Below are 18,526 nucleotides of genomic sequence, written 5' to 3'. Positions count from 1 at the left end.
TCTTGGCGGAAATATATGCAGAAAACTCACCAGATATGCTGTGTATCTGCAGGTATCTATATACAGTATTTAGCTATATAGAGCTCCATCTGTCTATCTATATATAGATCTATCTATCTATAGATCTGTCTATCTATAGCTCTATGTATCTAGCAACTTAATAAAACAGTGGCGGTGGGCGTTCGTACGTAAGCGTGCATGTGACATGCACAGCCTGCCGGGGTCGCGCCCGCACGTACATCCCTCCACCTGGCCGTCCCCCCTCCCTCCCCTGTCCGCCCACTAAAAGTGATCCAGAGGCGGGTAGAACCGGACAGGAGCACGGCGATGATGTCCTGAGGTGACGTCACGCGAGTCCGTGCGGTTCCGTGACATTTAGCGCCAAAACTTCCACCTGTGCTGTGTTTTCTTTTTCTCTTGTTTGTTTTTTGCCGTACTTTTTGGATGGCGAGCGCGCGTCGACAACTTGCGCCAAACTTTGCGCCCCCGCCGCGGCCGATCACGTGAAGCGCTGCCCCCGAGACCCCCCTACACCGCCGGGACGCCTCTCTTCCAGCATGTTGGGCAGCCCGTCCAACAACGGCGGCGTCAGGATGCTGGCGCCCCCGGCCCCCAGCGACGACCGGCGGGTGGAGTTCGTGGCGCTCACCGCCGTCCACACGGAGCGGAGCGAGCCGTCCACGCCGGAGCGAGGGCTGCCGTCTCACCGCACAGGGCTGCTGGGCACGCCGCTGCCGGGACCTCCGGGACCCCGGACCAACACGTCGGCCACCAGCAAGCGCTTCCGAAAGTTGCAGAACTGCTTGTACAACGTCCTGGAGAGACCCCGAGGATGGGCCTTCATCTACCACGTCTTCATGTGAGTGTCCTCGTGAGCTTCTTCTCCACTTGCCTGACATCATGTCCCAATTTTCACCCATCTTCCAATGAAGCATCTCAGCCGTGTTTCATCTTCTCCCCATGAGCTCCAACTTCCTCCTGTCTCGTGAAGTTACATGTTCATCATCCCGATCAGAGTTTTCTTGCTCGTTTCTCTCAGAAGTTGAACAAGTTTAAAGTTTGGAATCAGTTTCGTGAAGAAGCTCATCACAGCAGATCCAGGTTTTGATATTTGCCTTCTAAATAGGGCTATTACAAGGCGTGACTTTATGATGCTTTATAACAAGGATTAGAGCATGCAAAATGTCACGTAAATAAACAATGCGTTATAAGCAATATGCTAGTCTGCAAAGATGATGACATAATTGCATAAAAGGTGCAAGATTTTGAAATGTTTAAGTGTTATTAGGGCTATGAAAAATAATAGCACACATGTGGCGATTGAGGCACACATTTTGTCCTTCACGGAATCGGGGTCTGTCCACAAAAGGCGATGCTATTATGCGTCGTTGGCGTGAATGCTAGGCACGACGAGCGCTTTGTGACTTAGCTATGATGACATAACTGCAGAGAAAGTTTAAATATTTTTCAACTGTCACATTGTTATGGCTGTGAAAAGTCATAGCTCACCTGTCACAACCGAGACACACATTTTGTCCTTTCACAGACTCAAAGGTCTGTGGGAAAATGCACGCAACACCTAGGATTTTTTTGATGCTGTGGTGGTGGGCTGCATGGGGGGGCGGACTGCCGCTGCTCCGTCTGCAATTAGTTTTTTATTATTATGAACAAATAACAAGTAGGGATAAGTCGGGATGTGAATCTCTGTGTGACAGACCATTCGATTCGAATCTAGATGCACAAGTTACGACACCATTCAAACACAATATATTTCAGCAGGCCTGTCACCATAATCGATAAACGATGAATCGAACGACAGAAAAAAACGAGGCCCATCATTTTGGCGGCTGGATAAATTGACATGTGCGACATGTACGTATGTCTGTTCTATTTCCTCGTCTTGCGGTGGCACGCAGGCTGGATGACAAGAGGGTCCGCTCTGCTTGTGTCTGAGCGTATTGGTTGTATAGTCAAATTAAGGGAAAGAGTGAGCCTCCTGTCACCTATTGAGCGTCTTTGTCAGAGTACATGGAGGCGGGGGCTAGCTACGTCGTGATTGAATACACTGAGTGCTAGCTAGCTAATATGAACGAAAACACAAAAGTTTCTAAGCCGAGTGCCACAAGTCCAGTGTGGATGTGCTGTGCGGCATTCCTCCCAGTGGTTGGCGCTTGCTGAGGCATTTGATCGGCGAAGTGAATGAGCGCGAGCTCACGATAACCAGGCTATGTGAGGTGGCCATCTTCTGTGCCTCCTACAAATACACTGCACTTGAGTACCATCTCGTGGCTCAAATGTGACATGACACAGTGATCATTGAATGATAAACGTAATGATAATATGGTCTAAAAGAAGGTCAAAATGATCGATTATCGTCGATAATTTATGGTACAGTTATGGACCAGCAAAATTTGTTACCGTGACAGGCCTACATTAAGGCATATAACAGAACGATTCGATGCGGTGTACAAAACAATGCGATTCCATTCTACATTTGGCGCCAAAGTCGCAACATCGCTGAATACGCTGCTGACATGCCTCGTGTAGTTGATCCTTTACACCAGGAGATCTGAGCGGCATTTGTGGGCGTGTTTCTGTGCAGAGTTTGGGAGTTTGTGGACTTTGGACTTTGTGGCTCCGTGCACGTGCAGCGGGGAGTATGCTTACGGTGGCAGTTGGCGGTGGGTGCGCAACTGCCGTCGAGAAGCTAATTGTTGGTACTGCACCCACTGACTTTGCAGCAGATCTGTGTTGAGCTGGATGGATGGATGGATGGATGGATGGATGGATGGATGGATGGATGGATGGATGGATGGATGGATGGATGGATGGGTGGATGGATGGATGGATAGATGGGTGGATGGATGGATGGATGGATGGATGGATGGATGGATGGATGGATGGATGGATGGATGGATGGGTGGATGGATGGGTGGATAAATGGATGGATGGATGGATGGGTGGATGGATGGATGGATGGATGGATGGATAGATGGGTGGATGGATGGATGGATGGATGGATGGGTGGATGGATGGATGGATGGATGGATGGGTGGATGGATGGGTGGGTGGATGGATGGATGGATGGGTGGATGGATGGATGGATGGATGGGTGGATGGATGGGTGGATGGATGGATGGATGGATGGATGGGTGGATGGATGGATGGATGGATGGGTGGGTGGGTGGATGGATGGATGGGTGGATGGATGGATGGATGGATGGATGGATGGATGGATGGGTGGATGGATGGATGGATAGATGGGTGGATGGATGGATGGATGGATGGATGGATGGATGGATGGATGGATGGGTGGATGGATGGATGGATAGATGGGTGGATGGATGGATGGATGGATGGATGGATGGATGGATGGATGGATGGGTGGATGGATGGGTGGATAAATGGATGGATGGATGGATGGGTGGATGGATGGATGGATGGATGGATGGATAGATGGGTGGATGGATGGATGGATGGATGGATGGGTGGATGGATGGATGGATGGATGGATGGGTGGATGGATGGGTGGGTGGATGGATGGATGGATGGGTGGATGGATGGATGGATGGATGGGTGGATGGATGGGTGGATGGATGGATGGATGGATGGATGGGTGGATGGATGGATGGATGGATGGGTGGGTGGGTGGATGGATGGATGGGTGGATGGATGGATGGATGGATGGATGGATGGATGGATGGGTGGATGGATGGATGGATAGATGGGTGGATGGATGGATGGATGGATGGATGGATGGATGGGTGGATGGATGGGTGGATAAATGGATGGATGGATGGATGGGTGGATGGATGGATGGATGGATGGATGGATAGATGGGTGGATGGATGGATGGATGGATGGATGGGTGGATGGATGGATGGATGGATGGGTGGATGGATGGGTGGGTGGATGGATGGATGGATGGGTGGATGGATGGATGGATGGATGGATGGGTGGATGGATGGGTGGATGGATGGATGGATGGATGGGTGGATGGATGGATGGATGGATGGGTGGGTGGGTGGATGGATGGATGGATGGGTGGATGGATGGGTGGATGGATGGATGGGCGGACGGATGGATGGATGGATGGATGGATGGATGGATGGGTGGATGGATGGATGGATGGGTGGATGGATGGATGGATGGGCGGACGGATGGATGGATGGATGGATGGATGGATGGATGGATGGGTGGATGGATGGATGGGTGGATGGATGGATGGGTGGACGGATGGATGGATGGACGGATGGATGGATGGGTGGATGGATGGACAGACGAACAGATAGATAGATACTTTATTAATCTCCAAGAGAAATTCACATTTCCAGCAACGCTGCAAAAATGTCATAATGAAGTTGATCACAAAACAAAACAACCAAGTCAAGACATGAGACATAAGAAAAATAAGAAAATAGAATAAGAACAAATAAATACGGAACAGATCATGTCAAATTTGTAGTGCAATAATACATAATAAATAATAATAATAATAATAATAATAATAATAATAATAATATATAATAAGGTAGTAAGTGCAGTCCTGTCCGGTCCTCTCCAATATAGGACATCGCTAGTCATAACCCGAAGTCGTGACTTAAATGCGCTACTGTGACGTCATTGTAGAAAAAGCCCAATGTTTTTGAAGTGTTCAGCGTTGGGCTACCAAACGTAATAGCACACCTGGCACGACTGAGACACACGTTTTGTCCTTTCACAGACTGGAAGTCCGTAGAGAAACGGCGATGCTGTTCTGCGTCGTTGGCATGATTGCTTGACCCAACAAGTGCTGATTTGTGACTTTGTAGAAACGAAGGCAGCATATCTGTTATAGTAACTTCATTAAATATACCCTTCCAAAATAAAACTTGTAATATATTGATTGCAATTCAACCATTGTGTTGAGAACTTTATTATTATGAGATGATTTAAGTTAATAATGCAGCTAATCGCATGAACTTAATATTTTCAATTCATTCAAGTACATTTCCTGCAGTTATTAGTTAACGATGACTTAATTTTCCACCTTGACCGAATTTCCCAGGTGTCCCCCACCACCCACTGAACACGCCCGGGCATCCTGGAAGCTGACAGCAAACGGCTATTTTCAAGAGAGTCTCTTCATTTACATTTACGTACAAGCACATGCAGCTAGCGTCTTATGATGGCGTTATGTTACGACATGCAAATAGACACGTGGCGAGTATGAAAGCTAATGCTAATCGCATTACATACGTCCAGCTGGTTTGTCACAGCACTAATAGAAAACAGCATTCCTTTGGTTGTTACATTCCTTTGATCTTTTCTCTCTTTCCCTAACAGAACAATACAGTTAAAGTAGCTAACTGCTGCCTGGTTGTCTGCCTTGGGGACCTTAGGACATTTTTGTTGGAAGTACTGCAAGTACAAGAAATGAGTACATACAAAGTAACTGTTTGTACACTAGCTCTACTGTTAGGTATCCAAGTAGTCATGCTGCTCTTGTATTGGATACAGTGTGTGACAAATGTGAGTGCACCTTGGGCCTCGCATTTCAGCAAATATCTGATTATACCCTTCATGGGACAACACTGAAGGAATGAGACTTTTATACACACTTACTGTATGTTCAACTGCACAAATTGGGCCCAGTTAGCCGGTGTTTCCTCCCTGGCGTCACGTTAGTCGTTAGCGTTGGAAGGTCTAAAGTGTGAACGGGGAGCAGGTTTGTTCAATGTGGGGTTATCGCTGTCACACTTTTTTGTACTCGTCACAGGAAGTTCAACGTGGCGCACCATGGCAAAGAACTTGGCGAAGAATTGTCGCTCTACATAAAGATGTTCTAGGCTGTAAGAAGACTGAGCTGCAGCATGGTGGCCAATACCGTACGCAGCTTTAACAGGACCGCTTCCACTCAGGAGAGGCCTGGTTGTGGTTCACACGTTATACAAGTTGCACACTGACTGCTTTACATTGTGTCAAAGTATTGTTTCTTTGTTGTTGTCCCGTGGAAAGATATGCTCAAGTATTTGCAGAAATGTGAGGGGTGTGCTCACTTTTGTGCGATACTGTGACAAAACATTACAAGTTAGCGTATTCTAAGCATTGCTATCGCTTCGTTGCTTCACAAGCACAAGGAGTGCAAAGACAAGTGATGAAACTTCATCAAAGCTTCATGGGTACCAGTCCACCAAAGGACCAGACCCCAGGACTGCAAACAACAGAACTGAGGACTAAGAAATCCCAACATGCTGTGCCTTGCTGATGCTCTGAATCCGGACTCTTGTAGGGAACTTGTGAGACATGGACACACGTCCATGTAAAGATATAAAAACAGATAAAAAGAGACAGCTCATTAATGTATGTAGTGGGATCCACTACGCCATCTACAAAGTCCGCCATTAAAAAGGTTTTCTGGTTTTCTATCCGTGCTGTGAGCATGTACTTGTAGTAACAGGTACATTCATGATAACATGGAATACTTGCAGTATTTTGCTCATTTTAAGCATTAGCGGAACTTCCTTCCTGGGTGCATTCATTTCACAACATAACGCAACACCAAAAACAAAAAGACAGCAGCAGCTCCAATATGTAGCCGGGATGTGGACAAGTGTGCGGTGAAGCTAGTTGCTAGCCGGCTAGTAGCTCGCCAGTGTGGGGTGGCAAGGCGTCAGTACACCAGTAACTAGTTTGATTGGTGTAACGATGTTAATAATAATAATAACAATGTCACTGTAGCTTGGTTGATATGCCGACACGTAAATGGAGCGCTGTTGGTGCTTTTTGACGGTTTTTTCAGAAGGCTCTTTTGGCAGAATAGGTGTGTCCCATTACGTGCACTAACTAGCTGCCTCTTTTTATCCGTTTTTATATCTTTAGAAGACACAGAAAAAAGAAAGACGTGTTCATGTCTCACATAAAGATTGTGGCTGATGGGAAAAATTCCCCAAAAGGGCAGTTTTCCTTTAAATATACTTTTGAAGCTTTTCAAAAGTTGTCGCTTGAACTAGATGGACTGAAAATCAGTGCAAAAACTAGAGAAGCCCTCGGAGAGCGCAGACCTCCGCCAAGTGCCACATTGTGATTCACACCAAAATAATAATCCTACATTTTTTGGATCAGTCTTTGATATTTCATAGAAACTGTATTTTTTTCCCCAAGTGCTCTGACCAGTCTCCAATGAAGCTAACATGCATGTTTTTGGAATGTGGGAGGAAACCGGAGTACCCGGAGGAATCCCACACACGCACGGGGAGAACATGCAAACTCCAAACATGCAAACTTCCCGATCTCCTGACTGTGTAGCCAACATGCTAACCTTTCGGCCACTCTTTTTTTCATTCAATCCCAGCCATTTTTCAAAAGACAACCCCTTCAGTAGCGGCCATTTTAGACGATTTTGACTGATCTTTCAAGGCACACGGAATATTGTGTTCTATGGCTAAATAAACATGGAACCTACCAACCTGCCTTTCATCAGAAAAAAAAGTTTGCGTCTACCTTTTCCCGTTCTTTAGTAATCAGCAGTAGAACATACCTGTAGGTACGTTTCAAGAAAATATCTAGAAAAGGGAGAAAAACAGCTTTTTATCTGAACAACTACACCACAACATAAACAACACAAACAAAGGGTGTTGTTTTCCATCAAAATAACAATTTATTTACAAATATAACACCGTGAACTGTTTACAATTTTCACATTGGTGTGCATGCATTAAAATGTCCCTACAATGCGTAACCGTCTGCATGCTGCACTCCTCCACGTTCTTCCACTTCCTCCTGGCTGTCATGTGTGTTTTTTCCATTGAAAGTCACATGGCGAGCTCTTATCATATGCACTCCTGCCACCTTCTGGCCGCTTTTATGGATTAAAACTGCTGTAAAAGTGATTATCCATTGGTGTGCAATTGCATCATCACCTCTTTTTGCCTGTCGTGCGAAACAATGTATACGTCTTTGGGGTCGGGCGTTGGGGATGATAAAAACGTATAAATACGTCTTTGCTATTGAATGAGTTAAATAATCTTCAGAAATGTTCTTCTCGCAATGACTCCTAATATTTTAACATTTTGTCCAACCTGTTTGTCTTTCCTAATATTGTAAAATTGTTTCTTTTAATTTTTGGACTTTTATTTTTCATTGCATCTTTTCCCACAACCTAATTTTCAAAAAATGACTAACAACATTAAAAAAGAATGCCTTCTTTATGCTACTAAAATGATTTTTCCTCATAATATTACAAAGTTATCCTCCGCTTCCTCCTTTGATTACAACTTTTTTCTCTTAATATTTGGACTTTATTCTTGGAAAACTGTTGATTTTTCCATTTTTGTTGATATTTAAGGACATTTTATTTTCTTAACATCGTAGTTTTCCGACTAAGGACTAAAATTGGACTCAAACGTCTAAGTGACCGTGAATGAGTCACAATGTTAAGTTGCGACGTAAATCAAGTCCGAAACGGTCCAGTATTTTCGGACTGTTAAGTGTTTGGGCTAAAAAAAGTAATAGCGCACCCGTCCTGACCGAGGCAGACATTTTGTCCTGTGATTGACATGGCGTCCACTGACAACGGCGACGCTATTAAGCGCCTTTGACCCACCCCCCCATGAATAAGTGCCCCCGAGTGGCCTTGATCGGACGCTGACGCTAAGTCACGACTTAGTCAGCGAGAGGACGACATGAAGCTGTTTGAGATGCGTATTTTTATTGTCCTTGTCAAATAAAGAACGCCGTGTCAGCCCCTACGCCCCCACCAAAGTGGCCGGCAAAAGTCAAAGTTGACTCGCCGCTTATTTTTGTAAAGCGTGTCAGTGTTCATGCGTCTTTGCCAGCGCAGGACAACAGTTGTCCTCCAGCTGTGTCCCTGCATGCTCAGTGGACGCTTGTGTGTGGACACTCCCTGCGCGGCTTGGAGGAGGCGTGCGCGTGCAGCTGCCTGATGCCATGCTGGCTTTATTTCAGAGGGAAACCCCACACGGTGTTTTTCCGCCGGGTGCGCTCCACAACCTTGTTGTCTTTTGAGGGCAGGCCACCTCCACCGTGACGTCACCCACCACGCGGCCGTCATGCCTGCCGCCGTCGCTAGTCGGACAGATCCAGCGTCCGCTTGTCGTAATGTTGTGCCATCCCGTGTCGGCGGGAAGGAAGCTGACTTAAGGCGGCGTTGATCTACGGTAATTGATACGAGGCCGTACGGGACGCCGCGCTAACCTCCTCTGATCCTGCTAATTAGTGCTGCTGGTGTAACGAGGCAGGCTGGGGTGTAACATTTCGGCCACTAGGAGTCTTTCATGCTAAATAATGGCAACATGCTTTGTAGCGTCCATTGCTGTTAGCATGACAATGCAGTCCCTCCCACAGGACTGCCATCTATTTGGGGTTGTGGGTGGGGGGGTGGGGGGTTGTAGATGGCATCATCATCTAATTTGCATAAATGGCCATGACGCATGCCATTTTTATGGGACGAAAAGTGAGCAAAAAACATAAAAAGGAAAAACAAATACATTACCTCTCAAAAGTTTGGAGACACTTTGTCATACAATCACATGGTAAAGTGTCTCCAAACTTTTGACAAACTTTTTTACTGTGGCTTCTTTTTGTTTTTTTGGTCAAAATTCACAAGCAAGACGGAGCCACCTGTGAGTGCTTTTATGGGGTTAGCCACACAGCACTGAGAAGAGCGATACGTGCTTTCACTTTCGTCTTCAAACGTATCCCAAACCACTCGCAGGCGGCTCTGTCTTGTTTGCGACTTAAAAAAACAAAGACTAAAGTGTCTCTAAGCTTTTGACTGAGGCTATGTTTACAAATAAAAACAAACTTCTATTGCTTCTTTTTGTTTTTTGTGTGTTTTTTTATGTCACAAGCAAGACTGTGAGTGCTCTTAGAGGGCGGTGCTCCACAGCAGCACTCGATGCTTGTTGAGAAGACCCACTTTACAGTCCCCAAAAGTATCTCAAAGCACTCACAGGCGACTCCGTCTTGTTTGTGACAAAAATAAATAACAAAGCAAATGCTAGTGTCTCCAAATTTTTTAACTAGTTGTGTATGTTATAATACAAGTTAACTTTTTTTCTGTTCTTTTTTTTTAAATGTCACAAGCAAGACGGAGCCGCCTGTAAGTACTGTTAGATGGCGGCGTGCCACAGTAGCACCCGATGCTTGTTGAGAAGAGCGATACATGCTTTCATGTTAGCCGCTGAAAGTATCCCAAAGCACTCGCAGGCGACTCCGTCTTGTTTGTGACATTAAAAAAATGACAAAACAAGCGTTTGGCTGGTAGTGTTTGTTTGTTGATGGGAATACTGAAGATTTTGCACTCCTGGTGTGGCCGTGTTTGGTCTGGCAAAGACGAGCTACAAGAGCTGCTTGGCTGGAGTCTCTGCACTCGACGGGCCGTAAAGCTGCGTGCTTCTGTCTGCTTGTTTAAGAGCTTTAAGTCCTAATGATTTAGCTCGTTTTTAGGCACTCGTAAAAGCGTGGCGGCGTTTCCCAAGTAAGTATTCCCACACAGGACGACAGTCATAGTCACTTTAAATTGTTCTCTATTGATTTTTTGACAGCTAAGGACTGAAATGAGTCTTCTTTTGAATGTTGTACTTCAAATACAGCATTCATCACCTAAACTACAAGGCAAGCAGGATTCGTACGCATCAAAGATCCTCCATATGACATGACCCTGCTTTAAATCATCTTCTTCTGCTATTTTCAAGCTCCGTCATTGACCCTCGCTCAGCCGGCAGATCGGTTTCGGTGTTTCCCCTCACCTTTGACCCCCTGTCGGCCGTTTTTCCAGATGGGCAGTGCCGCATATAGCGTGTCACATGCCTCCACTGCCTGCCCGCGGTTCCTCCCGGCGGGGTCTTTGCGGCCTGTCGGACTCCGGGCTAAAATCGGAACGCCTTCCGTTGGCGGATAGCAAGAAGCCGTGTCACGTCGCCAATGGACGAACAGGATAAGACGGGATTGGTCGGAGTGATTGATGGCTTTCCGGAGGGTGAAAATACTCCTCGTGTGAATTATTGATAGCCTGCGTAGAAGGATTATTCATGTGGACTTTTTACTTCTCTGTTAATATGGACAAATGTTTTATTCTCGGGCTGCTCGGACATGAATACCAAGCTGTTACATATGCAAGCATTAGGTACACCTGCTGCACAATCTGACTTGACAAACATAATAATAATAACTGACAATATCCCCTGTGTATTATACCATGCACTGCAACATACTGACAGTCTTTAGTTGCTCTATTTGGGTTATTTGGAAGCTTGCTGTTTTTACACCAAACTACAACCATTATGATGAGCATTGTAAATGAAATGGAATGAAATTAGAATGTATTCAGTTTGGATGCTTGCTCGTTTAGGTCGATGCTTGCAAATGACAGCCATGATAATAAACATTAAAATCTGAAATAAATAAATAAATAAATACAATTCAATGAAATTTGGATTTATTACATTTGGATGCTTGCTCGTTTACAGCAAACTACAACCATGAGAATAAACATAAACAAATGTAAATGACATGAAATTGTATTCAAAGTAATTAAATTAAATTTGGATTTATTAAGTTTGGATGTTTGCTCTTTTGCAGCAAGCCGCAGCCATGATAATAAACATTGAAAAATGTAAATAAATGACTTTAAATTTAGATTTATTACATACACACACAAACACACACACACACACACACACACATCTTTTTGTTTTTACAGCAAACTACAACCATGATCATCAACATTAAAATATGAAATTAAATTAAATCAAATGAACCCCTGGTTTTGTGTTTTATTTGAACTATACTACTACTAATAATCACTACTCAGACAGGAATATGTTTACTATGCACAGCAATCCTTCAGTTTTTCTTTGGAAAAAGCGGACGCGCCTGCCTTGCAGCGTCAGTTATTGAAGTAACTTCATCTTGAATAAGACCAAATGACTTCAATGAGCGAATTCTCAGGTCCAAGTGGAACTTTCTGTCTTGGCTCTGTGCAGGAAAACATCCCCTGTCACCTTTTATGGCCCAGACTCCGGCAACTGTGTGTGTGTGTGTGTGTGTGTGTGTGTGTGTGTGTGTGTGTGTGTGTGTGTGTGTGTGTGTTTAGGAAAGCTTAAGCCTAAAGTCGCAGTATTTATAAATGTGGAGGGAGATACCCACGGCCTGGCTGCTGCTCTCCACGTCGGCTTTATGTAAAGTCATCATCACGTCTTCTGTTTTTGCTTCTTCCTGAGCTCGCAACCCCCCCCCCCCAGCAAAAAACACACTTTTATCATGAAAGAACTACTGTAGCTTTGACGATTCTAGCAGTGATTCCAGAAAATGTGGCTAGATTTGTCTCTGGTTGCTTCTATGAAAAACAAAATGTAGAGGGTTCTGAATACTTGCTAAATATAAGCTGGCATCTGTGCCCCCTCCGGCGACGTCTTCGTATTCTCGAGGTGTGTCGAGCAAGAGTTACGATGCCATCGAATGTACGGAGTTGGAACCGCAAGTTTGATTCACACACAGTCCCGTTATAATGTGTTGATGACCGAGAGCCAAATCTATTTCATGAATGTATGGGAAAGACTGTCAAGTGATCTGACAACAAAGGACCCCCTGGTTTTTCCTTTTTTGTATTTTTTTATATGTATTCACATCAGCAACTTGTGTAAATTCTGCTCCATTAGGAATCCTTTATGACCCAAATGCCTTTACTCTTCCTGGATCTCTCATTAAGCGGCCCCGCCCGCTCTAATTGACTCATCCCCTCCTCCCTTCCATCCTTCCTCGCTCTCTCGTCTTCTTCACGGGTGCGACTCGTCTTTTACCAGCAGGCAAAGTAAGAGCGTCAGCTGTTTGGATGATCAATCTTAATGTTTGTCTGGTTGCCAGAAAGCAAACACTCAATCAATCAATTCAAGCGCATGGAATTTCTGCCACTTTTGCTCGACGAACTCTGCTTTTGTTGTTCATTCATTAATCACGTGATGAATTGTTTGAGATGTACATAAATCATGAGCCAGTATGCGGACTACTTTCAAGCAGCTCAACTCAAAAAGTGTTCAACATCCTTTTCCAACACACTCCGCAAACATGGCGGACATGCTACACTAAAAAATGGCCTACTTAAAGGTCTCGTTTTATGCAAAGTGGCTTTTTAATAATGTCTTAACAGTAAAATGTGTCCCTTTAACCCATTTATGATCATAAAACATAAGAAAAATCATTTATGGTGCCTCTGGTCTGCACATGCTATGCTGTGATGCAAACACCACTGCCAACTACAACCGCAAAAATAAGCATATTGTTAATTTGTCCCTTATCACAGTCTTATCTATTTCAATGACATCTTCAAGTTATTTCGAAAGGTCCCCTATTATACCAAAGTGAGTTTTTAAAGATGTTCTAACAGTAATGTGTGTCCCTAAAGCCTGTTTGTGTACCAAAAGTAAGAAAAATCTATCATTTATGGTGCCTCTGGTCTGCACATGCTTCGAGACAAACACCACTGCAAACTACAGCCACAAAATTAAACATATTGTTAATTTGTCCCTTATCAAATATGTAGAGGTATTTTCCTATTAAAATTGGTGCACAAACTAGACCCCTCAAGCCTCACTATTCGGCAGTAGAGAAACCTCATTTCTCCATATTTACTAGTGAAAACAAATGTGTAAAAATGTATAGGCACATAGATTCATCAAGGGAAAATGTGTGTCGATTTCAATGACAATTTTGAATTTATTTTTAAAAGTCCCCTATTAAAGTGACTTTGAAATGATGCTGTAACAATAATATGTGTCCCTGGAGCCTCTTTATGAGCACTAAACTTTAGAAAAATCAGTCATCTATGGTGCCTCTGCTTTGCACACGCTACGATGCAAACACCACTGCGAACTACAACCGCACAAGTAACCATAGTGTTAATTTGCCCCTTATCGTGCATAGAGAGGTATTTTCTCATTTAAGTCAGAATATAAGCTAGACCCGTTAAGCTTCACTATTCGGCAGGTGAGGTACCTCTTTTTTTTTTTATTTACCAGTGAAAACAAATGTGTAAAAATGTGTAGTCACATACATTCATCAAGGGAAAATGTGTCTCTATTTCAATGGGATTCTTGAATTGATTTTTAACCATCCCCTATTATGTCAAGTGACTCTTTAAATTATGTTCTAAAAATAATATGTGTACCTAGAACCCTGTTTATGAGCACCAGACTTGAGAAAAATCTGTCATTGACGGTGCCTCTGGTCTGCACACGCTATGATGCAAACACCACTGCGAACTGCAACTGCAAAATGAAACATAATGTTAATTTGTTCCTTATCGTACACGGAGAGGTATTTTCTAATTAATTTGGTGTACAAACTACACCCCTGCAGCCTCACTATTCGGCAGTAGAGACACCTCGTTTCTCCACATTTACTAGTGAAAGCAAATTTGTAAAAATGTATTCATCAAGGGACAATGTGCGTCTATTTCAATGACACTCTTGAAGTGATTTTTTAAAAAGCTCCCCTATTATACCAAAGGGACGTTGATGTTGCAACAGCAATATGTGTTTATGAGCACCACACCTGATACAAATCTATCACGAGGGAGGCTCTCAGACGCTCACTTTTACATGACGTCTTTCCTCATGGACATGATACCACCTTTGACCCGCCCCTAGCCTGCCCCGTACATGTGACCCTCTCTTTGTCAGAAAGCAGGCTTCGCTACACGTGTTAATATGTACTGTAGCTCTGCATATGGCTAAGATGCCAAACAAATGAGTTTCTTTGATAGCACGTCTCCAAATGGTATTTATTTGTGACTTTATTGCTGCTAAAAGACATCCCAACCGTGACGTGATTGATGGCGAAGACTTCCACTGGCATGAAGGCCACCATGACCTGCTCCCACAGGAACTCAGAAGGTGATTTATCCGCCAGACCTTGAATTTGGTGTTTGGGAGATTCCAGTAGAGTTTTGGGAGACGCCAAAGTTATGTACGTTGCCAGGTGACAGCACTGTTGCTGTCTCGTCCATTTTATTCATCCTCCAAAGACAACAGCGAGCTCGTTTCTCCTTTTCATACATGTTAACGAGCTCGGTATTCATTTCTCCTTTGGGTTTCCAAACGTCCACTGCTGTCAGGATGTCCGTCAGGGAGTCAAGTTTCTCTGCAGGGACCTTGAACCTCAGTCCTGACGCCCTGTTTCACGTCTCGTCTTGACGAGGTGGGGTGCTGACACCCCCTTAATCTGCAGCAGTGCTCCTTTATGTCATCTCATTGTCACCTCGTTGAAAATCTTTCCTAGTGACGAGCTAGTGTGGCTAGCACTGCTAATGCTATTTACATTCATTGGCGTCTTCAGCCATGGTCACAATGACACAAGCCCCCAAATAGCTGTCCTCGGGTATGCCTGTCAGTAAATAGCAGCTCGTAACCCAAACTTTAGCTCGCGGTTCAAAGCAAAATATCAGCCGAGAGGCAGCTTGCATCTAAAAACAGTTGGTCCACTCGTATGCCAAGATACCACTGTATAAATGACAATTTAAAAAATAGCAGCATTGCGCCAGTAACTTCTCACTTCTCTCTGGCAGACGACGTACTCCGTGACAACTTGACTCACAGCGACAGTAGATGCAAAGAATGCAAAGAGCCATCTGCCAGGGCTTTGAAGCTCAACTTACCCATCAAAATACCCTTTTCTTTCTCCATTTCTCCTCCAAATTGTTCCCACTTGTAGCTCCACAGTCACTGCTGCTTCCTCAAACTACGGTGTGGGCCAAGAGTCAAACAGGGCGTAGCCTTCAAAATAAATAGTGCCGTTAAAGGAAGCTTCCATAACCCTAATATATATACTGTAGATGTTTTATTCTTATTATAATATCCATCCATTTTCTATGCCGCTTCTCCTCACTAGGGTCGCAGGGTATGCTGGAGCCTATCCCAGCTGACTTCAGGTGACAGGCGGGGTACACCCTGGACTGGTGGCCAGCCAATGGCAGGGCACATATAGACAAACAAGCATTCACACTCACATTCATACCTATGGACAATTTAGAGTAATATATTTTATAATTATGCTAAAATGATTAAATAATAATAATTTACGTATTAGCCTGAAAGCTAACAGGCCTCCATTGCAGCAACATCACGTTGAGGAACAAAAGAATGTCTTTCTCTTTATCCTCCAACTCTCAGCTGTTGTGCACGAGTCCAACCCCGATGTTTTTGTTCTCATGCTGCTCTCAGTCACAGCAGCCGGGATCCGTTGGTGACGAGAATGTTCATTTAACGAGTTATGTGTTACGAGCCACGTGATGCCATCCCCCTTATGTGCCACTCAGTAAAAATGGCTTGTTTAGAAACCGTGAGTTAGTTGGCCACTGTTTAGACAGTTTAAAAGTGCTTTTAGTAACACAAAAGCTAATAGTTTTAGCATTAGCATTAGCTGAAGTACCACTTTTGACATAAAAACTGTAACTCTGCACTCGTCCAACGTGATAGATGCCATATGTCACATGCAACAACGTAACATTAAGGAGTGGGACAGGAGGACACAAGCATTAGCAAAACTAGCGTGGCTGTGTGATGCTGAAGTGCTAACAATACACTCGCAGCAACATCATGCCATGTTAGCCTGTTTGCTGAAGAAAAAGAAGACCATCAAACTTACAGCTTCCACATATGTCGCTGACTGATAGTTGGCAGGACATATTTTAAGATGTGCGGTGAAGCCTGAGGAAGGCCATTTTTCCTTGATGATGTCATGAATTTCAAAAGCAGGGCTTTGAGTGCCTCTTGTCTCAAAAGTGGAGCAAACAAGTGAGGGAGATGATAGTTTTTTACCACGTTTGGTGCTCATAAACACGTATTACTGTTAGCGTAAAATGTCACTTCTGCACAACAGGGGACCTTTCATGAGCACCGTGTTTGTGGCCTGTGCTGGAGCGGGATGTTGCACGTATATAGCTTTCTGACAGACAGTTGGCTTGCAGTAGCTCCAGGCTTTACTTTAAGATGTGTAGCAAAGCCTGCTTTTTTTTTTACAAATTGGTGAGTGTAAAGACAGGGCGGGCTCATCTAGCTCGGGGCGGGTCAGAGATGATAGATGAAGTATGGCCTTGGTGGAGGTCTTCTAGTTCTTGTTTGTCATCTTCCACCACTTGCATGACTTTTTTAGTGGTTGATTTTCGACTAAAATCCAGCAGGAACGTCCTTGACCCAAGCTGATCTTGGACAGCGTACACAGGAAGTCCCAGGGTGGTGTTACACCAGACAAGCGCCATCTTTAAAATGCAGTCTTTCCACGTGAAACGCTATGCCGTGCACACTGTTTCCTTTTTAACATTGTTTTTGCCGCCTTCAGCAAGCCCCTTGGAAGGAAGAAGATTTCACACCGCAGTGAATTTTATTCCTGTCGGCATGTTTGTTTCTTGCGGTGACGAGGAGGTGTTGTGTTTGGCGTTGTCGCACTCCAGCGTCTCCGTTGGAGCTTTTTCCGCCTCCGTCAAGCGGTGCTGTCTGTCTTACGCTCACGCCTTTTAGAGTTGGACCCTGTTTGTCTTTGGGTGCGGGTCTGCGTCCAGCCAGGCGTCTTGGCTGACTGCGTGCCCCCACGTGCACGCAGCCCCCCACCCCCCCACTAAAAGTGTTGTTAAGATCATTTTAATTTATGGCGGCAGTCGCTATAAACAAGCCAGGAAGCGGCACCATGGCGACGCGGCTCAAACACAATCACAACGCGGGACAGTATTTATAAGGGATGCCTGGCCTCCTGCACTCTCTCTCGCAGTGTGTGTGTGTGTGTGTGTGTGTGTGTGTGCGTGTGTGTGTGTGTGTCCATTGGCGTGTGCAAATGTGTGTGCGTTCATGCATGTGTAGCTTTATAGAAAGTGGACATTGTGGGCGTAAACAATAATCAAATGTTAACGAGCGGCTGTAATCATGCACTCTCTCTCTCTCTCCCTCTCTCTCTCTCGCTCTCGTGCTAAAATGTCTGATTTGCACAATTCATCATCATCATCATCATCACTTTCCTACGGCCTTCCGTCATCAGTAAGGTTGGGCATCGTTTGCATTTCTGCAATTCCGGTTCCGTTTCCGAATCCTCCTTCCGATTCCGGTTCCTAACGATTCTCGATTCTGATTCTTTTCAGAGTTGGGGTTGTAAAAGTTTGCATGGTTTAAATGAGAGCGCTAACCAAAGTGCTTGGGTGACATTTCTGAACGTCACTATGATTTTTTTTCAACTATATCAACTTTTTATGAATTAATTTACTGTTTTTAACCAGTAAATCAGGGGTCACCAACCTGTGGATCGCGAGCTGCCGGTGGATCTTTGAGACTTTGCCGGTCGATCTCGAGAATATTAGAAAAAAAATGCATGATTACATCAGTGCCCTCCCCTTCGGAGAGCGACCAACAGGCACGCATTAGGCACGCAACCCGCGAGCTCCAGCCAGGAGCCCAGTCCCCCAAACCCAACTGGAGGTATCAGCGCACATACATGGGATCACTTCGCCGCACAAGCATGAGTAACGTGCGCAGGAACGTGC

General features: G+C 44.7%; 1 protein-coding gene across 4 annotated transcripts in view; it reads left to right on the top strand.

The window, feature by feature from the left end:
• The first annotated feature begins 315 nt into the window (after positions 1-315).
• The window catches only part of LOC129173336 (potassium voltage-gated channel subfamily KQT member 4), a 56,897-nt gene continuing 38,686 nt past the window's right edge, over positions 316-18,526 (top strand). For all 4 annotated transcript variants that reach the window (XM_054764143.1, XM_054764142.1, XM_054764141.1 and 1 more), the window contains exon 1: positions 316-859. In XM_054764143.1, the coding sequence (XP_054620118.1) occupies positions 558-859 (302 nt within the window). In that variant the 5' untranslated portion in view covers positions 316-557. The remainder of the gene's footprint in view (positions 860-18,526) is intronic.

Source organism: Dunckerocampus dactyliophorus, chromosome 20, assembly GCF_027744805.1.
Source record: "Dunckerocampus dactyliophorus isolate RoL2022-P2 chromosome 20, RoL_Ddac_1.1, whole genome shotgun sequence".
Taxonomy (NCBI): domain Eukaryota; kingdom Metazoa; phylum Chordata; class Actinopteri; order Syngnathiformes; family Syngnathidae; genus Dunckerocampus; species Dunckerocampus dactyliophorus.
This window is presented reverse-complemented; position numbering and strand designations above follow the sequence as displayed.